Genomic DNA, 27,016 nt, shown 5'->3' with positions numbered 1-27,016 from the left:
GACGATAATCCTTTCTCACCACTGTTTATCCAGCAGTTAGAAGGCATCCAAGACACATTATTACGTAAGTGAATAAGAAGTCCTTATCAGAATTCTATGTGTCGGAAGAGGAATGTGCAATGAGACAAAACAGCCAAGGAAATGGCGTCATTTTGAAGACGTGATAGTCATCCATAGACTAACACTGTTTTTCCCTGAAGAACAATGCTGAAAAAATTAGGTATTTTTGCCAAGATATCACTGAGAAGGGAAACCTAGAAGGCCATTTAAAAGGACATTATGTTTTAAAGGAAAATACTCTTAAACCTCTGTTAATATAAAAAGGTATAGGGACTGAGACCAATGGGCCTTTAGATAAATGTTTCTCTTCCTGTCAAGAGATTAGAGTCTTTCTTCTTTTCACTTGAATACTTTGTAATTTCTTCCCTTGAATACTTTTCCACTGGAATACTCTTCCCCAAATTTCCCAATTGATTTCCCCGACCCACAGTGCAGGGAGAGACTATGAATAACCAACCTCTGGAATTCTTCCCTGGAATTCCGTGAGAACATCTTACATTTGCAGTCTGCAAACTCTTTCCATGTCCCTTTCTTAAATCCTATTTTCACATCCCAAATTCTCTTCCATCCCAAACTGTCACTTCTCTGGGGCCAGTACATGTAAATACTGCCAAACATTAATGCCACCACCCCACAAGATACCAAGAATTTGTCCTCACCAAAGCACCCTAATCTTTTTCAAGCAAAACAGGTGCTCATTTTTTTGAAACATACTTTAATACGAGTCTTAGCAAATATTTGCCTTTGGAGAATTAACTCTCAGTGGGTTAAGTCTAATTTCTGGGCCCCAAAGGACAGTTTTTAAAACAGAAGTCCCTAGGGGCGCCTGGGTGGCTCAGGCGGTTAAGCAGCCGACTTCGGCTCAGGTCATGATCTCACGGTCCGTGAGTTCCAGCCCCGTGTCGGGCTCTGTGCGGACAGCTTGGAGCCTGGAGCCTGCTTCGGAGTCTGTCTCTCTCTCTCTCTCTCTGCCCGTCCCCTGCTCGCACTCTGTCTCTCTCTCAAAAAATAAACAAACATTAAAAAAACCCAGAAGTCCCTACACCTGACCAGAGTGGCTTATTCTTCTAAGAGTGCTTATAATGTGGATGTTTGTCAACCTTCAGACTTGCAACTCTCTTGCCTACGACCACCTCACCAAAAGGAGTCTCATTTTTTAGTAAATACTATCCCCTATATGTACAGATCACACATGCTTTTCAATTCAACATGAACATCTCACCAAGGTATTAATTACAGTGAGGTGCCAACCCACCAATTAGGAATGCTTTCAAGAGATGAGAACAGATCATTGTATCTGATGTTTCCATGATATATATTTAAAGAGCAGCAGGAGAAAAGCTATAAAACACAGTTACAAACAGAATTGAAATATTAGCCTCTACTTCTGTTAAAGCAATGCAAGTATTAGGGAACAAATCAGTATTTATTGAAATACAGTATTACTGTGTTAGACTGAATGGTCAGTATCTTCATGTAAAAAATGCAACCTACTTCTGCCCTAAATCCAGCCTCTCATCCATTTAAATGAAGAACTTACTGACTTATTTCTAAACAAGAAGCTCCCTGACACATAAGTATGCACGTTCCCGTCCTAGAATTATTTACCTTTTGACGCCTTTTCTCCTTCCTTTTGTCTTCCGTGTCCTGGAGCATTTTTTCTTTCCAGAGGTCGAAGAAATAGGAAGGATCTGTGTAGAACTTCAGCCCATCCTTTTTATCATCTCTATAAATCAATGTATTACAAGTTGGGGGGGAAAAGGTTGTTAGACATTTTCAGATGGGGTTAATACTAATTTAATTTCAACTCATGAGAGGATAACGTCTGCATGGGGCATTTTAACTGTCCTATACATTACGTTTCTCCAATTTCCTTATTTGACAAAAACTGCAAACATGCAGGAAGGGCAAAGTTTTCTAGAATAATCAGGCAAAACGTACTCTTGCCAATTCAGGTTTAAGTACAGAAAAGTGCCTAAAAATCACAAGATGGCTCATAAACAACAATATCTAATACCTCAATTATTTCAGGAAACATTTTGCTTATTCCAACAGGGGCCATACACACAGATGGATGGATTCTTGGTTTGTGTATATATATTCACCTCTTTTCTGGAGTTTCAATATTATTAGGATAAAAATTAAGAAGTACACAGGGCGTCTGGGGGGCTCAGTCAGTTAAGCGTCCGACTTCGGCTCAGGTCATGATCTTGTGGTCTGTGAGTTCGAGCCCCACGTCGGACTCTGTGCTGACAGCTCGGAGCCTGGAGCCGGCTTCGGATTCTGTGTCTCCCTCTCTCTCTGACCCTCCCCCATTCATATTCTGTCTCTCTCTCTCTCTCTCTCTCTCTCTCTCAAAAATAAGCATTAAAAAAATTTTTTTTAAATTAGAAAGTATGCTATCCCTTTTTTTTTTACATCAGGTTGGCCCAACATCTGTAAATTCAATTTGGAAAGAAGCAACATGTTCAAGGTGTGTAAGTGTGACCGAAGTAGAAGTAGTCCACAAAGAGAATTCACTCGTGGCATTTCCTTTTCGAGTCCTGCTGTAACTACTGTGGTCTGAAAGAATATTCTGGGTGTTTATAGGAGTTATTCACCTATCATAAAGCCAATACAAATCCCAAGGTGTAATATAAATCAACAGTAACGCTCAAAATAATCATAAAGTATTTGGCCTGTAGATTACCTTCAAGAGGAAGCAGAACATTTACATTTCAAATTAGTGTTTCAACAAGTCATTTTAGGCACAGAGAAAAGCAAAATGAAATGAGGCACAGTGAGAGGAGTATAAGTTTATGCTGAACAACGTGGATGGAACTAGAGTGTATTATACTAAGCAAAATAAGTCAGTGGAAAAAGACAGGTATCTGTGATTTCACTCATACGTGAAATTTAAGATACAAAACACATGAACATAGGGGAAAGGAAGGAAAAAGAAGATACAAACAGAGAGGGAGACAAACCATAAGAGACTCTTAAATACAGAAAACAAACTGAGGGTTGCTGGAGGGAGGTGGGTGGGGAGATGGGCTAAATGGGTGAGGGGCATTAAGGAGGGCACCTGTTGGGATGAGCACTGGGTGTCATATGTAAGAGATGAATCCCCAGGTTCTGCTCCTGAAACCAAGACTACATTGTATGTTAAGTAACTTGAATTTAAAAAAAAAAAAACAAAAACAAAAAACTTTCTGCCTAAACAGTCAAAGAAAACTAACTGAATGAGTCCAGGGGAAAACCCTGCCTGTCCTTGAAGTCCCTGCTCCTGGTGAACTTCTCATCATCTCAAACTAAGGCCCAAGTTCCTACAGGGGCTATTCTGGCCCGTTCAACTGTCTGAAAATCACTAACCATGGCAATTCGCTTCCTTCCCAAGTTTCCTAACGGGTATGAGACTTCCATTATAGAGATTTTATTAAGAACGTTATTGTGAAACATGTATGTTTCCCTAAGATACAAGGCCTTCTATATAGATGAAGACACAGAAAAAACTGAGCAGTAACTTGCTGCAAAATTTAAGACATACAAAATCCACACTTTTTTTTTGAAGAGGGGAGCTAATACTTTAATGAAGGCAGAAGCTCATGTAAATAAACAAACAGTAATCTAAACACAAGAATATAAGCAGCAATATCCTGTGTTTACAGCAAGTGAATACGTCATTTTCTGGTCACATCGTAATGCTCATATAACAATCTTTATTTAGTATTTTATATACCACAAATATTATTTTACTATCAAAAAGTACATCTGAGTCAGCACTGTTCTTTTTTAAAAAAAATTTTTTTTAATGTTTATTTATTTTTGAGAGAAAGAGAACCAGAGTGTGAGCAGGGGAGGGGCAGAGAGAGAGGGAGACACAGAATCCGAAGCAGGCCCCAGGCTCCGAGCTGTCAGCACAGAGCCCAAAGTGGGGCCTGAACCCACAAACTGTGAGATCATGACCTGAGCCAAAGTCAGACACTTAATCCACTGAGCCACCCAGGCGCCCCTTCTATTTTTCTAAAAGTTTATTCATTTATTTTGAGGGGTGGGAGGGGCAGAAGGAGAGAGAATCCCAGGCAGACTCCACACTGTCGGCGCAGAGGCCTACGTGGGGTTCGATCTCGCGACAGTGAGATCATGACCTGAGCCGAAATCGAGAGTCGGACGCTTAAATGACTGAGTCACCCAGGCGCCCCAGCACTGCTCTTCTTAAACACACTCTTAAAAAGTCAGAGACATTTTTATTTTCCATAAAACTGAATGCACACATCCAATATATACAAGTCATTTTTTATGTAATTAGAATTTTTCTGTCACCACAAATTATCTAATCATGATCTTGATTTATCAAATATAAGCAGTTCACTGAGTTTTATGGGCTTTTTCCTTTAGAATATTTAGTGAGGTGTCTTAGGAAAGTTTTAACAGGCCCGCCCTCAGGGCTTCCAGTGCTAAGTAAAACTGAAACTGCCCCAGAAAAATGCCTATGAACAAAAGCAAAATCACAAGTTAAAACATTAGGCTTACAATACTACTAGTCATATAGACCATCAATTTTTAGACGCGTGTGCTAAACCTTCCAGAAAAGCAGACATATTTCCCAGAAAACTGTGACAGGTTGGCCCTCTCCCATCACAGTTTCCAGGGGATTTCTAGGACTTCTTTTTTGAGAGAATCTTTCTGTCTGTGCTAAAAGAAGGGGGTACAGTCGGAACTGCTACTTTACGAGCAGAGCTTCAGTGGAGGGTGGGTCCGAACATCTCCTTTTGGACCCTGAGAAGGGACAGGAATTCAGACCAAAAAACGTCTGAGCACTCTCTGAGAAGCACCAAAGGCCCAACCAAGATGGCGGCACCGGAAGCAGAGAACTCCCTCAGTGGTCAAGAACGCCACCCAGCGGAGCTAATCCTGAGGACAGTGAAGACCACCCCTACCACAGCCTGTGCTGTGAGGGAGTGAGTTCACCAGCAGGGTAAGTGTGGGAGAAGAACAAGCTGTGTGCAGTGAGGGACAATGAGAAGGTCTGCAGATAAGGGAGATGGGAGACAAGGTGACAGAATATGGAAAGAAAACACGAATGTGGTAACAGCTAGGAGAGGTGTTTTTAAACAGCATTTTCAGTTTCTTAATATTCATTTTCTTCGCCATTGATTCTCCAGTCTTTTTTGTCAGAAGTCTGGTCCTAATAACGCGTCCTACCATTTGACAGTAACGGGTTAATTCGTTGACTATATTCTTCCCTCTTAGAAACCCCTACTGCCACGGAATACGTTTTTCTGCAGTGCTGAAATGCTGAGACCGGCATTTTGCCACATTGTACATGAACTAGGCAGCTCCTTTAAAATTGACTCTGGATATGAGGAAAAACATCACACACGATACCATATGATGTGTCCGCTTCGACTTCAGATATCTACGCTCAGATAACTACAAAAGGAGATAGGTACTACAGGTGTCTACTTCAGATACAAAAGCTAACGCGACAGTTCACGCTTCTCTCGGTGAGTTTATCTGCAGTTTCAAATATGAACCCTTTAACAGTTCTGTACCAGTAACTAATTTTGTTGCATATATAATACAATTATTATTTTCACAGCGTAAATAGTTTCACAGCACTGCCCTCCTGTCTCAGCTTATCTAGACTAAAAACGGCACCAGGAACGCACGAAGCCATACCTGTACGGCGTAAGAATATTCAGAGGAGGTGGCTTATCGCTCTGGTTGTAAATGTCAGCAACGGGATTAGGAATGCTGTTCTTTGAAACCACCTGCTGGTCTTGGACTGTGGAACTTTTGAAAGCTTTTTTCATGTTGATATCCTGTAGTGACACTATTTAGAGAAAAGCCCCCCGAGTTGAGTTATACAGAAATATTTTTCACTGTGCAGAAATAAGCATCATTTGAGACATAATCGTAAATATCCCCTAGGATAACAAAATCATGTTTTTATTGTTCGTTTAAAAGCCTGTGCATTAAATAGCATGTGCCTTCCTTCCCTCTTATAAATAATAGTTATCTCTATAAAATGAAGTCGAATCACATCTTGCCCACTTCTGTAGTGATCTAGTTATTTCTTTGAACCTAGCATTAGAGCATCATTCTTTATACTAGCACTTTGCAGAAACCACAAGGAATATAGTTGAGTGTAACAGGCATGTAAGTACAAAGATCTGGGTATCCTAGAAGGAAAAAAAACATTCAAACAGTTAATACCAGTTGAATTGTAACACATGTACGAAATACGTCTGCAAAAAACACACAAGTGTAAAAAGCGCATTAAGTTTTCTTGACGCGAATATTAAAGAAAGACGGCAAAGCTTTTCTACAGTCCTAGAAATTAAGTAGCAGGACACAAAAACTACACTCAGGGGTGAGAAAATCAGGGCTGACTATACTTATTTCTCGTTTGCACAACGCTCCGTACCTCATGTATTAACTCATCTAACTGTGACGTCAACTTTTTGAATTGGCCAACCTGGTCCATTAACCACTTGGCCAATGAAGGGGAGTGTCATGACGGTGTTAAGCGACCCTTCCAAGGTGACCCAGCAAAAAAAAGGTAGGCCTGAGATAGAACACAGATTTCCTAACTTGGTCAAATGTTTTTTTCTACTATAACATCCATGCCAAGGACAGTAATCAGGTAAATCTTGACTGGAAATGATTTTGAGGCTATGAGATAGACACACTGCAAAATCTTAGGAAATCTAATGCACAGATTAATCTTTTCCAGCCCAAGGTTTATCACTGGTGTTCCAATGGCAAGAGCCCACAAAAGAAAAAAAGAAAAACAAAACTGAAGGCAGATGAATAAATATTAAAAATCATTTGTGATACCAATTTGAAAAATGAATGACTGGCTTAAGATGATTAAAATTTCTCATTTGAATAGACCGCATAGCTATCCAGGTTTTTCCTTTTTCCAACAAGATCAATCATAAAAATCAGACTAGAGAATGTTCATCGTGGATATTAAAATTTCAATGCTCTGCATTTTTGTTAAATTTCTAATTCACTAATTTAATAACGACCTCTGGAAAGCCCCGAACATAAATGATGAGGGATGAATTGCATAAAATGCTACATTTAAAAAAAAAAATAAAACTTTCACCTTTTACTGACACTACTATCATAGGTCTAGTAGAAAAAGCAGATGCTAAGATCACTTTAATGCAACGAGACACGGTAACTACCACAGGAATTGCTACTCTGAACGTTTTCCTCAAGTAAATACGAGATGACACATCTTACACTTTTTTTCAAGTTTTTTTTTTCTTCTAGTCTAACCTCAGTCTCTCATTGGAAAGCTACAGAAAGTGAAGTCTTTAAAGCGGAGTTGCAGAATTTTAATTGTGAAACTGTCACAAGTTCACGGTAAGTCCTCAAAGTGATGATCAGTTACCTACACAGTGCTTACCAATACTGACTTTATTTGAAAACTCTGACGCTAAAGGCCTTCAGTAAATGCTATTTCTTGAGGTGTGCAATCAGCAGGATCAACCAAGGTTATTTACAGGCATCAACCCCAACAAGCGTAGCAGCTAGAAGCCTTCGCTCAGTCACGCTGTGTACGTATCACCCTCCCTCTTAGTTGGACCACATCTTTTGAGTGATTCTGTGAGTTTTGGCTAAGAAAGTATCTTTAGAATAACTACCACTGACCTAAATTAGGGTTTCTAATACCGAATTCATTCAAAGAAGGCTTTAAACACAAATACTCTATGTGTAAAATTTTTAAAATGAGTATGGCATACATAAGGCAGACAAGAATCTTTTAATTACTAAGTAACCCAATGTTGGGGTCCCGCCCCCCCTTAATATTCTTCCAGAAAGGACAAGATGAAGTATCAGTACACTACCCCAAGGAAAAAACAGTGATGACACCACAATTAATTACTGCTGTCCTGTCAACATCACCTCTAGCTCGTGGCTTCCCTGCCATTACCTACCCTCTTCCACTGTTGAATCCAGCTGGGTAACTTTGACAGCGAGGCGATCAATTCTGTCTTGAAGAGAATTTGCTCTGATGTAGAAGTTGTTAGCCTCGTGAAACAGCTCACCAAATATGTCTTCAGCATGTTTGCCTATAGGAGAGAATGAACGGAGAAGGCCATCTGTTAAGAACTGCTGAGGCAGCCTTCACACGTTCTCGCCACTGCTGAGGACTGTCGACACGTGGGACTTCGTGCAAATGATTATAAAATTAAAGCGTCACGGTCAAAGGCCTTTACAACTTTTGAAAATGTATTGTGGAAATTCATGTATATCTGAAATTGACCCAAAGTTGTAAAGTTTTAAGACACTATGGCATTTTCACTCATTTGCTACGTGAGTTATCGTGAAACGTGGTTCCCATTAAACTTCGTTGGGAAAAAATTTGCTCACATTTTGCATGCTTTATGTATAAATAGAATCTCAGGAACTTAACCTTCCTTTTACTTCCTGTGAGAATTAAATAAATCATGTTGGTTTCTAAATTTAAGATCCCGCTTCATTCACAATCAGAAACATTAGGTATCTTACGCTGCGCCTAACATTCTCTAGTGGCATTAAATTGTTCTAATCCATATTTTGAAATCTAAGCACTCTCTAAAAATCTGGCACTCTCAAAAAATCACTATTTTGCATTCGGAGTTAATTTTTTCTGCATGGATCCTTATGAGTGCCAGACACAACTACTCCCACTTTGTAAAAAATGTAATAAAAAACATTTCTGAAAAGACAGGAATAAGTACCTGCTTGAATTTCCAAATCCTAACATCGTTCCTTTATTCATTCAACAAACACTTAATAACCGTCTACCCTGATTGTGCGAGGCAGAGCTGCATCTTCTCTCTGCCAGAGATACCGCTTTAAAAATCAATAAATAAATAAGACTTGACTTTTAAGAACAGTTTCCGGTTCACAGGAAAATTTATCAGAGAGCACAGAAAAGTTCTCGTATATTCCCTAACCTACCGTCACACACAGCCTCCCCACGATCAACATCCCACCCCAGAGTGATGCATTTGTTGTAACTGATGAACCCGCAGTGACATATCGTGACATCCAGAGTCTAGTTTCCAGGAGGGTCCGTCCACTCTTGATGGCACACATTCCATGGGTTTTGACATACGCATAAAAGACACATGTATCCACCATGACAGTTTCAACAAAATGGCTTCCCTGCCCTGAAAATCCTTTATGCTCCCACTTGTTTACCTCCCTCACCCCACCCCCTCTCAACTCCTGGCAACATTTGATTTTTACTGTCTTGTTTTGCCTTTCCTAGAATGTCATATAGTAGGAATCGTCATTAATTACAATTAATCGTACTTGCTTAGTAATAAGCACTTCAGGTTCCATGCTTTTTCGTGGCAAGACAGCTAGTTTCTCTTCAGCGCTGAGTAACGTCCCACTGTCTGGACGAAGCACAGTGTGATCATCCATTCACCTACTGAAGGACACCTGGGTTGCTTCTCGTGTCTGGTGGTGAGGAATCAACAGCTATGGGCAGGTTTCTGTGCGGACAAAAGTTCTCAACTCATCTGGGTAAACACCAACAAGCAGGACCGCCAGACTGTATGGTAAGAATATGTTTATTTTTATAAGAAACAGGCAGTCGGGGCGCGCCTGGGTGGCTCGGTGGGTTAAGTGTCCGACTTCGGTTCCGGTCACGATCTCACTTCCAAAGCGGCGGTATCACTTTGCGCTCCTACCAGCCGTGTATCTGAGTTCCTGTTGCTCCACACCCTCATCGGCATCTGGTGTTGTCGGTGTTCCGGATTTTAGCCATTCTGAAAGGTGTGAAGTGGTCTTCTCATTTTAATTTGCATTTCCCTGATGACATACGATATTAAATACCTTTTCATATGTGCTGTGACCGCCATCTGTACATCTTCTTTGGTGAGATGTCTGTTCAGGTCTTTTGCCCATTTTTAAATCAGGTTGTTAGTTTTCTTTTTATTGAATTTTAAGAGGTCTTTGTATAGTATGGACAACAGCCTTTTATCAGATTATGTCTTCTGCAAACATTTTCTCCCCGTCTGTGGTAGGTCTTATTATTCTCCTGACTATCTTTCACAGAGCGTAAGGTTTTCACTTTAATTCTTCTGGAAAGAATACTTACTTAAAGCGAGAATAACCGTGATGTTTTCATAGTGCTTTACAATTTACACAGTCTGATATCCACTTTGCAGACTGCCTGCTGTAATTCACGACACTGCAAAATGTGAGAATAAGAACGAAGCCTGTCTGTTCAGTGTTGCAGCCCAGCCCTAGCTAGACCAATGAGTCCTGACAAACGCCTGTTCAAAGAACGCATTGGCTTATGAGGTCAATAGCGAGTTACTGCTTTCATTTTCCAGATGACCAACCTGACCACCAGAAAGGTGATCTGTCCAAATCTCATGGCTAGTAAGTGGCAGAAAAAGATGAAACTGAACTTTGGTCTTCTAGCTTCTGATCTCCTGATTTTATCATATTCTTCCTTGAACTTCCCTGCCTAGAAATTAGCAACTTCCACAAATTATTTCAGGCCACAAGCCACTCGTTAATTTCCTGTTTACTTAATTAAAGGGACTAAAATATTTGCTGCCTAAATGGTCACTCCCAGACACCAGATAAGCATTTCTTGTGAATCTGAAAGCAGTATAATTTCATAAATTCCCATAGTGTGACTGTCCTAACGGGAGGAACTTTCTCTTTAAAAATGAGAGCAATAAAGGAATCAGTAAAAACATTCTGTATCTAAAAAGTCATCCCTCTGCCAAAAATGGAAGGGGGATCCCCAAGGCCACTGATGTCAGCTGAGCAAGAAATCATTTCTCTTAAAGTCTGTTATCTAGTGTATGATCCTCTAGAGTCGCTTAAAATTCTGCCAACACTTTCCATTGCCACAACATACAAAACGGTTTCGACAAAGGCAAGGGAATGAAATAAAGTCCTCACAAATTACATATTTCTAAACTCTGTAACTAGATGGGATATCCAGAATTAGCGTGTGTTCACTGCCTTCGGAACCCTTTGCTGAGTGCCGGACTTGTGTGCCTAACTGGCTCATGAACATCTCCACGTTGATGTCCTACAGAATCCCAAAATGCTGTACAAGCGCGAACAGGAATTCATTTTCACGTTAACTCAAACCTGCACGCCCGTGTGGAGAGGCATCAATCACCGAAAGGGAAGCCCACGCAGAAACGGGGTCATCCGTGGCTGCTGCCTCCCGCTACGGCTCACCCAACACCAGACCTTGTCACTTGCCTCTTCCCGGCGCCCCTGAGCTCCGACTCTCCCGTTTCCCTCCTGAATTAAACAAGCGACAGTTGTTGGGTTTTTTTTTTTCTTTTCTGCTTTCAGGCTCGCCTCCCACCCTCGAACCTGTTCATCACACCACTGCCAAGTGATCTCTCTGAAAGAAAGATCTGACTGTCCCTCCTCCTCCCCATCATCTCAACATAGAATCTAGGCCTCTTGGCAGGCCACACAAGGCCCCGTGCACCTCACTTGTGCCCTCCCTTTGTGCTCCGGTCCGAAGGGACTACCTGCGGTGCCCATGGCCCTTCCCCACAGGTGGTGCCACCGCTCTTTGCTTTCAAACCCTTCCGCCCTTTGTCCCCCCACCCAGAGCAAAAGCCACAGGTCACGTGATGAACACCACCTACCCCGCTGGCCTCATCCACTACGCCACCCTCTCACATATTCCACTTCCCCAACTACTCTGGCTTCCTGCTGTTTCTCAGACGTGCCAATCATACTTGCCTTTGGGGGGGGGGTGCATTTCCTGTTCTTTCTCCCTGGACCATTTTTGTATCAGAAACTCACACGGTTTGGTCCCTCGCTTCATCCGGGCCTGTACCCAACTGTCACCTTCGAAGTGAGACGTCTCTAGCAACCTTAGCTAAGATTGCAATCACTTCACCACACTAGAGGCACACACACGCCCTTGGCCCTTCCCTGCTGTAGTTTTCTCCTTAGCATTTACCACCATGTTATAATTGTAGCCTCGTACTTTCTTTTCACATTTGAGAGAGAGCGCGCACAAGTGGGGGAGGGGCAGAGAGAGAGAGAAGGAGAGATTGAGAATCCCACTCCACACTATCAGCACGGAGCCCGATTTGGGACACGAACTCACGAAGCGAACCGCGAAATCGTGACCAAGAGCCGGACACTTAACTGACTGAGCTTCCCCGGACACGTGTGCTTATTCCTCGTGTTTCCTGCCTGTCTCCTTCTGCCAGAATGTATGACCCAAGAGGACAAGGGCTCTACTGGGTCCCGCGCACTGCTGTATCAATCTCCAAGGTCTAGGGCAGGTCTGCCTTATAGTATGTGCTCAAAAAGATTTTGGAATAAGTGAATAAAAACATATTAACTCCAAATCAATCCTTCTGGATGCAGACCGGGGGAAGATCATGCCTCCCTCTGTGTTCCCACAATACCCTAGGCATACCTCAGTCACAGGACTCTTCACGTAACTCAAACGTTGTCTTTACAGAAGTTCTTTGCGGGTATGAGCAAAGCCTTTTATCTCTTCATTGCCTGTGCTGAGTTAGTGTTCAGCAAGTACCTCTTGAACAAAAAAACACAGCATCTCTACCAGTGTTTTCTTGTTAACACGTGCACAACCAACAAATGCTCCCTGCTCAAGTAAGTTTGGGGAATGCTGGGCTGAAAAGATTCGACAAACGTGCTTCTATGCCTTGGGGTATCTCAAATCTTTAATGTGCTCATATGCAATAGGAATCTGTAAGAGAAGCATCTAGCATATCATGTTTTCAAACGGACTGGGCCTGGCACCACCTAATAACATCCTTTGGAAGTTCTGGTTTATGACACCTATTCAGGAAAATGCCCGTTCAGGCTGGATGATCTGTAGACAAAGTACCAGGTTCGAAAGGGTATCTATCCAAGCCTATCAGTTGTTTATTTGGAATACGAGACACGATCAAGTGGAGCCAACTAATTTTTGTTTCTCCATCTGGCCATTCATAGTTTAAAAGAAATATTCCAGGAGCGCCCGGGTGGCTCAGTTGGTTGAGCTCCCGACTTCGGCTCAGGTCGTGATCTTGCAGTTCGTGGGTTTGAGCCCCATGTCGGGCTCTGTGCTGACAGTTCGGACTCCGTGTCTCCCTCTCTCTCTGCCCCTCCCCTGCTCACACTCTGTCTCTCAAAAATAAACATTAAAAAATAAAAGAAAAATAAAAACTATTCCAGTGTGATTCCCACCTCTGCCCACCCAAATCCTTCCCCTTTCCCTTCCGTTATACAGAGATCTAACAGGGACAGCATGTGTCACCAAGAATATGGGAGTATATACTCTCGTCCCTTGCCAAAGTCACGCCAGCATTCTCCAAGCACAGCGACTATTGCTGAGAACCACGTTCTGCTAGATACTATAGAAGGTGACAAGGATAAATAACATGTGGCCTCTGCCTTTAATGCTTAACCCTATTTGGGAAAAAAACAAAAACCAAAGACCAAAAACCATGCCATTGACTATACTTCTGTAGGAAGTTCTTTTAGTGTTTTGTTTTGTTTTGAGAAAAGGAGACCACGCAGGCAAGCAGGAGAGGGGCAGAGGTCGAGAGAGAATCCCAAGCAGGTGCTGCACGGTCAGCGCAAAGCCCGAGGTGGGGCTCAAACTCAAGAACCGTGAGACCACGGCCTGGGCTGCAATCAAGAGTCAGACGATTATCCGACTGAACTACCCAGATGCCCCGGAGGTTCTTAATTTATCAACAAAAAAAAAAGACACAGAAATTGAGGACCGCATACTTCATCTTTTGCCAGCTGCTGCAAGCCAACAAGTGACTGAAGAAAATGGGAGAAACTATATTTTCCTGATGAACGAGACTAAAATGTTGCAAATTACAGTATTCAGTTTTGCAAACAGCAACTTATTTGAAAAGCTTAATTTTACGTGCTCTTGGAAGTGGCAAGTCCATTAATAGCGAAACTAAAATCATTCTGAATTGAAGACCACGCTGAGCTAAGTGTAATTTATTCATTCCTTACTGACAAAGGATCTACTTATGGATTTATCGGTACCATTATGAATTCGTGTCCAGGTATGTCAGGTTGGGAAGTATGCCTCTAAGCTGCCGAAGCAGTCAAAATTATGCGTGGATTTTCAATTGTATTCAAAAGCGACGATTTACGGGCAACAACCACCGTTGTCTGATAGGAGTCCTTTCTGTAGAACAAGAAACCAGTCCTAACAAGGTCCTTCAGAAATTTTAGTGCGCACCCCTAGCACCTCGATCCTGATTGGTCGAGATTCTGGCTTTTCACTCACCACTAAAAATAACAAGGCTTCTTGGAAAAATGACTGATTCTAGGGCCAAGGGTGGATAAGGCCAAGAGGAGCTTAGCACACCTTTTGCTGTGCTTTTCTAAAAACATACAGGAGTACTCAGAGAGGGGCAGAGACATGTCAAAAGGACACAGGGGTCTGCGTGAAAGGACTCCCACTGCCCAAATCTGGGAAAATGTGAGCATCAAAATAAATAAGAAAGATAATGGATGATAGCCCACAGAATAAAATGAGAATCCCTGAGTTCAAGCTGATTGAATGAATGAATGACAAGGAAAGAAAGGAAAGCACTTACAGCAGAATTCCAACTAATGAACACAGAATTAGGGAACCACCAAAATCACCTTTCTGCAACCACCACAACAGTAAGTGTTTGGGGCAAGAATCATCAACGGATGTTAAGACTAGTGGAAAGCAGTGGATGAAAACAGGCTATTACAAAGTCTCAGTACGTTTCCCCACAGATCCTTACCAATTACAGAAGGAGACACAACTTTAGCTACGGAAATCTACGGACAAAACGCCAACGTGATGGAAAACAAAGCTTGAGCGAAGTCACCATGGGCAGTTATGGGACAAGCAGAGAATGTGTGCTTTGTGAACAAACGTACTGAGAAGGACGTACCATCACTCCGTCACAGTCTTGCCAATTTCCTAAATCTAATCATGAGGAAACCTCAGGAGACCCAGACCAACGGACATTCCACAAAAGAAACGGCCAGTTCCCTTTTCAAATATCAAATCATCAAGTCAAAGAAAGACTGAGGAACTACTTCAGGCTCAAGAAGAGAATTAAATATATATATTATACTAAACATAAAATATATAATATTTTAAAAATGCTAAACATACACATAAAATATTAAATATATATGTGTACGTGTGTGTATAGGAGAAGGGAGGGCAGGAGGAAGAGTCTCTGAGAAAAAGAATATGTAGGTGAAAGTTTGAGAACTCGTTACTGTTTTGATCTTTTTAGAAGTCTGAAGTCATTTCAAAATAAGGTAAAAAAGAAACCTTATTGTAGTGTTTGCAGTGAAGTCCAATGACCATTGAGTTCCATAAAAATACCAAGTTATAATTTGGGGGCCCTAAGGATTTTCCCCCTTTTTATTTATTTTTTTTTTAATTTTTTTTAACGTTTATTTATTTTTGAGACACAGAGAGACAGAGCATGAACGGGGGAGGGGCAGAGAGAGAGGGAGACAACAGAATCTGAAACAGGCTCCAGGCTCCGAGGCATCAGCACAGAGCCCGACGCGGGGCTCGAACTCACGGACCGCGAGATCGTGACCTGAGCCGAAGTCGGACTGAGCCACCCAGGCGCCCCCTTTCCCCCCTTTTAAAGTTTTATTTTCCTTCTGTGAAAGCAACCCATGCTTATCATAAAAAATACAGAAAACACGGAAGAGTAAACAGTAGAAAGAAATGGCGCCAAGCCCAATCCATCTACTGCTGACACTCCGATTTCTTTCTTCTGTCTTCGTTGTGTTGACCAGTCTGTGGAAAAGCCAAAAAACCTAGTGAACACCTTATGACTGAAGTGTCTCTGGGAGTATAAAATATACACTCATGATAGAAAATCTGGAAAACTCAGAAAAGTAGAAACGTCACCCACAGGCAACCATGGTGAACTTTTCTGTACGCTTCTTCACGACACTCTTTTTAGCATTTCATAAGAACTAAGATAACAGAAGCTGACTGTTAAGCATATTCAGTTTACTCAGGAACTATTTCATAAACACCCCCTCCGCACCGGGTGCCATCCCAGTCGCCCGAAGGAACGCGGCAGCGAACACAGCCACAAAGCTGACGTTACACACAGGTAACACACAGGTGACACGTCACGTGATGACACGCGCTGTGAAGAAAGTGAGACAGCGAGGGCGCAGAGAGTGGTAGGAAGGGGGTGCCCCGTAGGCGGTCACCAAAGGCCAGGGAAACGTACGCGGATCTCATCTCAGGGAGGAACCTTCCAGGCGGAAGGCAGAACCCCAGCTGGTGTGGGAGGGCGGCCTCAAGGAGGCCAATGTGGCTGGAGTCCGGTGAATGGAGGGAAAAGTGGGAGAAGAGTGCAGGCAAATAAGTTCCTTCCCTGTGAAGCGGGGTGATGAGTGGCGTGGGGAGACCAGACCGGAGGCCGCTGCTGCGCACTGAGCAGGGACACCGTGGGGGCTCAGCCGTGGACGTGCCAACAGGTGTAGAGATGTGCTCCCTACTCCGAAGGTACACGGTAGGAGAGAAGGGGGTCACAAATAGAAAAGAACTGGCGGGGGGGGGGGGCAGGGAAGAAAGAAGAATGAAACAATTCTGCTTTTGACATGTAGGGTGTGAGATGCCTCAGAAAGCCAAGTGAATCAGGGGAGCCTGGGTGGCTCTGTCGGTTAAGTGTCGGCCTCCCGATCTCAGTTCAGGTCTTGATCCCAGGGTCGGGAGTTCAAGCCCCGCGTTGGGCTCTGCGCCGGGTATGAAGCCTACTTTCAAAAACAAAAACCCGAGCGCAGATACCTCGTAGGCAGTTGTGTACATAAGTCTGAAATCTAGGGAAGAGGTGAGAATTGAAGACCCACGTTTGGAAGTCATCGGCGTAAAGACGGTGTTTCAAGTCATGAGATCGCCTAGTGAATGGGAACAGCCAGAGAAGAGCGTCAGTGACCGAGCCCTGGAGTGTTCCCACGTGCTGAGGTATCATCAAAGGAGACTAATAAAGAACAGCTTGTGACGGAGGAGAAGCACCAGAGCGCGCTGGCCCAGAAGCCAGGTCAAGAAGTTTGCTCCAGACTCGAGACTAAGCACTGGGCTTGGCAATGGGGAGGCCCTTGGTAGTGCGGACAAGCACAAATTTTAAGCGTAGATGGGACAAGACTTTAATGGGGACAAGAGAAAATGAGGGAAGTGAAGGCAGCGGAGGAAGGAAGGGTCCTTTCAACGTATCCTGCTGTGAAGGGGACCAAGAAATGGGGAAACGGGTAGAGGACGGTTGGAGGTTTAAGTCGAGAGATTTCTCCATATTTTACTATTTGGCAGAAATGATGGAGGCAGGGAGGGGAGAAAGATACTGCAGGAAAAAGAGAGGGTGAACGCCGTCCTGGAGCGAGCAGGAGGGTCTCGGGTCCGGTGTGTCTGAAAGAAACATCAACAGTCACCATTTGAAAGGAGGGTGACCAGCACATCCGGGTTCTGTCTGGTATTGGCCGACTGAGCCGGCAGAAGGGGATGCCTGGTTCTCCTCTGGCTGCTTTCCTTTTCCAAACGAAGTAAGAAACAAGTCGTCAGCTCAGAGGGGAGGTCTGAGGTGGAAAAGGTACAGAAGAGACACCCTAAGGGCAGGGAAACGGATTAACGAAGCAATTACAGCAGGATCGCAGAGCAACATTGAGGGCTCACCTGAGCAATGTGCCCACGATTTTAAATCCCTCTTCTTTTCCAACATAAGCATTTAAAGGTGCAAATTTCCCTCTAAGCACTGCTTTAAGTAAATCCCAGAAATACATGGTTCATTATCACACATCAGAAACAGTTTCTAATTTCCTTTTTGATTTCTTCTTCGACCCAGGGATTATTCTAAAAGATCCTGCTTCATCTTCTGATATGTGAGAATTCTCTTAAAAGATTATTATAATTACCGTCTCATTACCACCATACTCTTCAGGATGTCGATCTTTCAAATGTAGCATTTTATGGCTGAGCCTATGTTCATCTTGGTGAACATTCCATGTGAACATTAAAAGAATGTATATTCTATAATTTGGGAGTTGAGTGTTCTATAAAGGTCAATTAAATCAGATTGTTTAGTAGTGTTGTTCAAACCACCTACAAATCTACATATATTTTAAAGACAGAGAGTGTGCAAGCAGTGGAGAGGGGCTGGGGGAGGGGAGGAGAGGGAGAGGGAGAGGGAGAGGGAGAGGGAGAGGGAGAGGGAGAGAGGGAGAGAGGGAGAGAGGGGGGAGAGAGAGAGAGAGAGAGAGAGAGAGAGAGAGAGAGAGAGAGAGAGAGAATATATCTTAACCAGGCTCCACGCTCAGCACAAAGCCCGACACGGGGCTCAATCCCATGACTCTGGGATCGTGACCTGAGCCAAAATCAAGTGTGAGATGCTCAACCGACTGAGCCACCCAGGCGCCCCAAACCATCTATATTCTTACAGATTTTTGTCTATTTTTTTTTTAGCATTCACCGAGAGGTTTTTGTTAAAATCTGCAACTGTCATTCTTCATTTGTCTATTTCTCCCTTTTGGTTCTATTGTTACGCCACGTTCTTTTAAACTAAAATGTAGAATTGTGAGTTCTTGACAAATGAGCTCTTATCACTATGGAACATTCCTTCTTTCTGTTTGATACTTTATTTGACGTTAATATACCCACATCAGCTTCCTTCTGCTTTATGTTCACATGGTATAGTTTTTACATTATTTTCTTTAAATCTGTGTCTTCATCCTTAATAATGCATGTATTTTAGTCTTGCTTTTTTACCTAACCTGATTAAGCTCTGCCTTAAATTTTAAGGGGGTATTTAACATGTTTCCATTTAATGTAATTCTTGATATGGCTGGGTTTAATTCTATCACCTGGGTATTGGTTTTCCATTTGTCCTTTCTGTTCTTGGTTCCTTTCTTCTTCCTCTCCTGCCTTCTTCTGGGAAAACCAAACGATTTACCTTGGGGGTTCCATCTATCTCCTCTGTGTGTTATCCTGGAGGTTACCGGAAATTAAAATAGGCATCCTTAACTCATCACAATGTACTTTCAAATAGTACAGTATTTCAAAACCAATGTAAAACACAGCAACTTAGGTTCCATTTCCCCACTTCTACTCTTATAGCTGTTACTGCCATATATTTTAATTTCACGGGGTATGAACTCTACAATAAACTTTCAGCAGTCAACAGCCTTTGAGCAAAGAGATACAAATATATCATTTTAATGCCCATTTTTCTTTAGTCCCATATTTACTCCTTCTGTTGATCTTTATTCCTTCTTGCAGATCCAGGCTACCATCTGGTATCGTTTTCATTTAGCTTAAAGAGTTTTTCTAGCATTTTTGGTAATGGAGATACACTGAAGATGAATTCTCTCAGATTTTGTCTAAATAAAATATGTCTATTTCATTTCCATTTCCCTTCATTTCATTCATATTTCATTTCTGGTCTTGTGTCTGATGAGAATCAGCTGTCATTCTTAACACGGTGCCCGCCCTATACATAATGTGTTTTTTTCCTCTTATGATTTTCTCTTTACTTTCGTTTTTTCAGCAGTATTACTAGGATGTGACTACATGGGATTTTGTGTAATTTACACTTCTGCAAATTTGCTGAGCTTCTTGAACCCGCTGGTTGATATCTACCATCAATATTCAAAAATTCTCATCCGTTATTTTGTCTACCTTATTTTTGCTCTCTCCTCTCCTTCTGGGACTCCAATTACATACGTATTAGACCCTCTGGTATTAGCCCGTATTCTGGTTGTTCTGTTCTTTTTTTTTTCTTTTTTATCATTCGGTGTCTCTTGTGAATTAGTTTGAATAATTTCTACTGGTTTGTCCCCAAGCCACTTCTGCTTGTGTCCGTTCTGCAAGTAGGAGCATCAAGTGAATTCCTTTATTTCTGATACTGGCATTTTCAGTTCTATTTATTTTCTCTATAGTTTCCATTTCTCTGTTGAAATTTCTGGGGTGCCTGGGTGGCTCAGTCAGTGAAGCGTCTGACCTCAGCTCAGGTCATGATCTCACGGTTCATGAGTTTAAGCCCCGTGTCATGCCCTGTGCCGAAAGCTCGGAGCCTGGAGCCTGCTTCGGATTCTGTGTCTCCTTCTCTCTCTGCCCCTCTCCTGCTCGTGCTCTGTCTCTATCTCAAAAATGAACACTAGGGGCACCTGGGTGGCTCAGTCGGTTGAGCACCCGACTTCAGCTCGGGTCATGGTCTTGCGGTTCACGGGTTTGAGCCCTACATCGGGCTCTGTGCTGATGAACAGCTCAGAGCCTGGAGCCTGCTTCAGATTCTGTATCTCTCTCCCTCCCCCACTCCCTGCTCATGCTTTGCCTCTGTCTCTCAAAAATAAATAAATGTTAAAAAAAATTTTTTTAATAAACACTAAAAAAATTTTTTTAGAAAATAAATTCTCTATTTCTTCATGTATGTCAGTCACCTAGTTTTTTGATCTATCCTCCAATATATTTTTTTAACTCTTTCTTATAACTTCAATCTCTGCTGACATGACCCATCTGTTTTTGAATCCTGTCTGCTTTTTCCATTGGCATCCTTGACATATGAATCAGCTCTTTTAAATTCCTGGTCTGATAATTACAACGTCCCTACCGTATTTGACTTTGGTTCTGAGGCTTACTCTGCCTCTTCAAACTGGGTTTTTTACCTTTTAATTTCTTTTTTTTTTTTTTTTTGGTGAAACCCAGACATGCTGTACAGGGTCAAAGGAAACTGGGATACGAAGGCCTTTGGTGACGTGTTGGGAAGGTGTGGGGAGAGGGAAAGTGTTCTAGAGTCCTATGCCCTTTGGTTCCAGCTTTACTGATGTGTAACGGACAAAACGGTATATATTTAAAGTGTGCAATGTCATGATTTGAAATACATATACTTAGTGAAAGGATTAGCACAATTGATTAACATACCATCACCTCACAAACCTTTTCTTTTTTTTCTTTTTTTGGTGAGAACCCCTACCATCTACTCCTTTAGCAAATTTCAAACATACAATCCAGTATTTTTAGTTATGGTCACCATGCTGTACATCAGATCCCTGGAACTTAGTCATCCTGTAACCAAAAGCTAAAGGCTTGTACCTTCTGACCAGCAACTGCCTGCTTCCCCTCCCCCACAGCCCTCACCCGGTAACAACCATTCTACTATTTGTTTCTAGGAGTTCAACTTTTTTTTTTTTTTTTTTAAAGATTCCGCACATAAATGAGATCATACAGTCTTCTCTGTATGGCTCATTTCACTCACCATAAAGTCCCCCAGGTACATCCATGTTCCAAATGGCAGGATGTCCTTCCTTCTCCTTGCTGAATAAATACCCCATCGTGTCCACGTATATTCCCCATCTTCCTATCCCTTCACCTGCTGATGGTAGCCCTATGACCCGGTGTCAGTCTTTCAGTGAGCCTAGGCCCCCGGGTCTCACTCCGCTCCCCCTTAGATGAGAAAGGAAGGCGAGAAGGGGCTGGAGTAGGTGGCCCATCAGTTTCCTCTGATGGAAACTCAAGGGGATTTTCCTCTAATGTTTACCGTGAGAACAGAAGGGCACCTGACAGTAAAACTCACGGAAGTGTGGAAGCCCCACGAAGAATGGACCCCCCCCCCGAGCTTTTAACTCTCAAACTTGTTCTCACTGAGCCCTCAGCAATTCACCAGTCTCTCCACACGTGGGGCCAGTGGTTTGAACTGTGACCTCTGTTCTCTGACAGATCGAAGAGAAGCTTCTGGGTTTTCAATTTGTTCAGCTTTTTCTTGCGATTTTTTATCACCAATCATTTCTGAGCCCCTTCAATGCCAGGTTGGAACCTGCAAGTCGCCTTCAATATATTTTTCATAGCATTTTTCAGCTACTCCAAAACTGGGGTCATCTCTGGGTCCTGCGGCCACCAGTTGCTTTTTCTCTTAATTATGAAGTCACATTATTCTCCTTTTCTGAATGTCTTGTATTTTTTCACTGGACAAGGTATGTAGAATAGCAGAAATGAGATAGCAAATGTTTAGTCTTATACAAGGGCACGCTTGACAGAAGAATGCTACTTTAGGCCGCTGATAATAACAATCGTGTTCCTAATGTGGGAGTGAGCATAGCAAAATTTTAGAATATTAAAAACCTTTAAAATCTTCCCTCAAAGTTTTTAGATGGTCGGCTTTAGTAAAGCAAAACAATTAGAAAAACATCTAGGGATGCCTGGGTGGCTCAGTCAGTTGAGCGTCCGACTCAATTTCAGCTCAGGCCATGATCCCAGGGTCATGGCATCGAGCCCCATATCAGGCTCTGCACTGGGCGTCAAGCATGCTTGAGGTTCTCTCTCTCTCTCTCTCTCTCTCTCTCTCTCTGTCCCTCTGCTCCTCTCCCCCACTCCTGCATACTCTCAAGAGAAGAAAGAAAGAAAGAAAGAAAGAAAGAAAGAAAGAAAGAAAAGAAAGAAAGAAAGAAAGAAAGAAAGAAAGAAAGAAAGAAAGAAAGAAAGAAAGAAAGAAAAAGGAAACCATCTATAAATCACATAAGCCTACATACTCATGAAACAGGAAGGATACAGATGATAAACCAGAAGTTCAATGATAGGACTAAACATACAGATTTGGCTGGACTCTCCAACTTGTGTTCCTATGAATTACCTTACATTTAAACTCTGCTATGTAGAGGTCCATCTAGAAAAAGGAGAAATGAAAAACAATCTAAGTCATAATTACTTCTATAACGCCTGTAAGGAAGTATTTCTGATATTTCAGGTCAAACGATGCGTCCGCAAAGTGCTTGAATTCCTAACAATCCTGCCTCTCGGGAGAGGGGCCTCTTACACTTGCCTCCAATTTGCTGACAGAACTTTTATCTCCTAGTTTTCCTAAGTATACATTGCTCACCTCCCTTCACTGGCTTTCTGTTTGAGTCCACAAGAAATGCAAACATTTATCTCAGTTTGAAGCATTAAAATTTTTAAAGTTCTTGCTGTTTCTTCCAGTCAACCTCTATCCAGATACAGCAGTACGTTTTCTCCTAACATAGCCTTTTAACCCTGGCCTTACACTGCATGGAAATGTACTTGTGATCTATTTCTTGTACCTACTGCATTTGGGTATCTCCCCTTCCTCCCCCATGTCCCCCTACAAACATCTTAGAGATCTATTTAGTGCATGCCTTCAAAATATTTAGATCTCTATTCTGAGTAGAACTGCACTTGATATAATCAATTAATCTAACTCCAAATTTTAGATCTGATTAGATAAACCAAAGGTGAGCAAGCCCTTAAGGCAGTATTTTTTTAATCTTTTTTTTAATATTTATTTATTTATATTTGAGACAGAGAGAGAACAAGTGGGGGAGCAGGAGACAGAGAGACGGGGGGGGGGGGGAGGGAATATCCAAAGTGGGCTCCAGGCTCTGAGCTGTAAGTACAGAGCGCCACACAGGGCTCAAAGTCACAAACCATGAGATCATGACCAGAGCCAAAGTCAGACACCTAACTGAGAGCCACCCGGGTATCTCCCCATTAATAGGTAGTATTTTTTATGCTGACCTAGCATTTGGTTTGATATGAAACAGTATGCATCACAAGGATTATTAGTAAAAATATTAATCATTTATTAAAATCTTTGAGAAGTCAACAGATCTCCTTTCTCATTCATGCAATTACCTGAAACACTGAAATTAACAGAAAAATTGATTTTGTAATAATTTTTTTTAAATAATTTGTTTAATGTTTATTTATTTTTGAGAGAGAGAGAGACAGAGCGTGAGCAGGGGAGGGGCAGAGAGAGAGGGAGACACAGAATTCGAAGCAGGCTCCAGGCTCTGGGCTGTCAGCACAGAGCCTGACGTGGGGCTCGAACTCACGAGCTGTGAGATCATGACCTGAGCCGAAGTCGGATGCCCAACCGACTGAGCCACCCAGGCAGCTGATTTTGTAATAAGTTTTTAAAGGAGAGGTATATTTAAAATGAATTGTGTCTCAAAAAAAATTTTTAATACCAAAAATAACCAGAGATGTATATACTGGTTTATACAAGAATTTATGACAGTGTCACCCCTTAACAAAGAAACAATTTATATGTCCAACAGTAGAAACATGGTTAAATAATTATGGTATATCAATATAATAATCTCTAGCCATTAAAAACTATGTCCTAGAAGAATCAACAAAGATGCTTACTATATATTGAGTACAGGCTACAAAACCATATGTATAATAAGATACAATTTTTATGAAGATGCATACAAGGCATTACCGATTACCTTCTCTGATTAATGAAAATTTTGCAATTTTTTTTTCCTGTGTGCTTTCCTGTGCTCTGTAAGTTCTCTGTATTATCTCATTAATGCCCTCTAATACAAGCAAAAATCTTGGGGTGGGGGGTGCTGCACTAAAGGTCTGATCCCTTTCTTTGTGACATCCTGGGAGGCTTCTTCAGATGGGAAAAGAAAGACCATTATTATCACAAGAACAAAGAGAAAAGAAGTAGTAAAAAGCAGCCTAGAGGTATTAAAGAGGATTTATGTCATCCTTGGCACAAATGTCCTATATTCCCATGTCCTTTTTAATGCAAATTATATTAAAATTACATTACAATATCAGTAGGAATTTGATTGCAAGATACTGTAATTTTAATTGAGCAACTAGCTGATAGGAACAAGAGTACTCAGATTATTAATCAAGCAAAATGATGAAAAAGCACTGATTTAATTGCTACACTAAACTGTCATTATTTGAAGGAAAAAAAGTCAATATTCCATAGTTAGAAAACCAAGTAACACACTATTAACCAAAACTGTTTAAAAAAAAATTTTTTTTAACGTTTATTTTTGAGACAGAGAGAGACAGAGCATGAACAGGGGAGGGGCAGAGAGAGAGGGAGACACAGAATCCGAAGCAGGCTCCAGGTTCTGAACTGTCAGCACAGAGCCTGATGCAGGGCTCGAACTCACGGACCGTGAGATCATGACCTGAGCGGAAGTCGGACGCTTCACCGACTGAGCCACCAGGCGCCCCTAACCAAAACTGTTTTAAATAATGGCTTCCCTGTCTCCTCCCACTTCCCCCAGATCACTCCTATTAGAAGTCAGGAACACACAAAAGAAAAAAAAAATCTGAAAATTACTAATTCTTTATTGGAGAAAGCTTTGATCTTTTAACTATAAGGCGATTCAAGTTACAAATCTGCTCTTGCGTTTCAGTGACTGTTCTTAAACTCATTACAATAATCAATATTTTCTCATTGAAAAGATTTCAATTCCCTGAAAAGCCTGGTTAAAAAAATCTAGAGCGGACAAAATTTCTCACCCTTTAAAGTCAAGTGTCTCATCTGGATATAATGGGAACACGGTACTTGGTAAAAACCTACAGATTTCCCAAAAGTTATGCAGCATTTTAGGGGCTTCAGAGGTCTATTTGGTATCCGGGACCACATTCTTTTCTTGATTATGCCAAGTCAGTGATACCTGCATGATGCTGAACTGCCCCAGACACGTGATGAGAATCAGAATGATCTGGTGAAACGGGGCCTGGATTTCTAAGTTTTCCTTTTTGGAAAAGAGCAACCAAATTCCTGCGGACTCCTGGTCTGTTCTTCCTCCCTCGCACCTACTGGAGAATCAGTTACCCTGGACCATCGCAGAAGGTCACCCAGGGCAAGTCTCTGCTGTTCAGGCGCATAGGAGTGTGTGTAGGGTCAAGGCAAATCCTTCAAGTTCCCATGGGACTCCGCCCACCGTGGCCTTTGTAGACGGAGTCCAGCCTCTCTCTATATGGTTCATGAGAAGTTCAGGTGATGTTATCACCCGCTCCTAACCTGGGGAACCCCCACGAGGGGTGGTCATGGCGTGTGGGACGGTGGGTAGGGAAGCAGGGAAGATTAAGACTTATCTGGGCCTACTGCCTAATGGGATAAAAAAATAGATTCCTTTTTGACTTTATCTTGGGAATTAATACTCAGTACAAGACTTTTTTTTTTTTTTAGAAGACTTCGAATGACAGATTCATGCATTCCTAAAACTTCATTTTAAAAATACCTGATGAAGGATTACAAAATTAGAAAATAATATAAAAACGTAATTTTTAAATTCTGATTCTTCCTAGCAAGTTTAGATCATAAAAAATTAGATCAAAAAATATCTCCTGTCATATAGTTCGACTCCGTGCAAGCCCCCCACAAAACGGAGTCACCCCAAATGGAGCAGTCATTTATTACACGTGTGAGTGCTAGAGCATCGTCTTGGTAAGTGCATATGCTTCCTGTTCTAGAACATCACCGCCAATTACATATGCTTTTAAAATTCCACGCAGGTACCAAGTCGATTTTATTTGCTGTGCGTTGCACCTAGGGGATCCCGAGTGAACAATCACTCATGAATAAATCACTGGTAACCGGCAACGTGCTATTCCACTACCAGTAAGTAATTAGGTGTATTAGTTTCCTACAATTACATCCTTGGCGTACGTATCACTATAGTCCCCTTTCCGGAAGTCTCTTTGGGCCGCAAGCATGGATCACGAGGAAGGGGAAGGTAGCGGGTGTGCTCTGAGGATGCCCGACCACCGCCCCCTGAACCGGAGGGAAAGCTCCCCCACGCAGGTGTAGGGACCAGGTGCTGCCTCCGCCAGGCTGCGACCTGCGGTCTCTCTCCCAGTCCACTCCTGTTTCTGCCCATGCTTTCGCCTGCCTTCACCAGCTGGCTTCCTCTGCCTTCTCTTAAACTCTGCCCACAACCCCAGCTTCAGCTTGCGGGTGGCCATCACTGCTTCGGTCCTGGGGGACACTTCAGCAGCAGGTCCCATAACAACCTAGCGAGCTCGCCGTGTTTCTTAGGTCAAACTTCCTGCAAGCACAGGGCTGACCCGGCTCATCGTTTCAATGCGGATACACGGTACCAGATTCTCTAGATCACACTGCGAGGGCACACTCCAATCATCATTCTGGGGGGATTCCTAGCGCCTTGTTTTAAAGCTCCCCAGGTGATTCTACCAGGG

General features: G+C 42.3%; 1 protein-coding gene across 6 annotated transcripts in view; it reads right to left on the bottom strand.

Moving 5' to 3' along the window:
* WASF3 (WASP family member 3) overlaps positions 1–27,016 on the bottom strand; it is a 133,223-nt gene that overhangs the window by 14,457 nt on the left and 91,750 nt on the right. For all 6 annotated transcript variants that reach the window (XM_042987477.1, XM_042987349.1, XM_042987614.1 and 3 more), the window contains 3 exons: positions 7,995–8,129; positions 5,722–5,875; positions 1,669–1,786 (listed from right to left, as the gene is read on the bottom strand). In XM_042987477.1, the coding sequence (XP_042843411.1) occupies positions 1,669–1,786; positions 5,722–5,875; positions 7,995–8,129 (407 nt within the window). The remainder of the gene's footprint in view (positions 1–1,668; positions 1,787–5,721; positions 5,876–7,994; positions 8,130–27,016) is intronic.

Source organism: Panthera tigris, chromosome A1, assembly GCF_018350195.1.
Source record: "Panthera tigris isolate Pti1 chromosome A1, P.tigris_Pti1_mat1.1, whole genome shotgun sequence".
In the NCBI taxonomy this organism is placed as follows: domain Eukaryota; kingdom Metazoa; phylum Chordata; class Mammalia; order Carnivora; family Felidae; genus Panthera; species Panthera tigris.
This window is presented reverse-complemented; position numbering and strand designations above follow the sequence as displayed.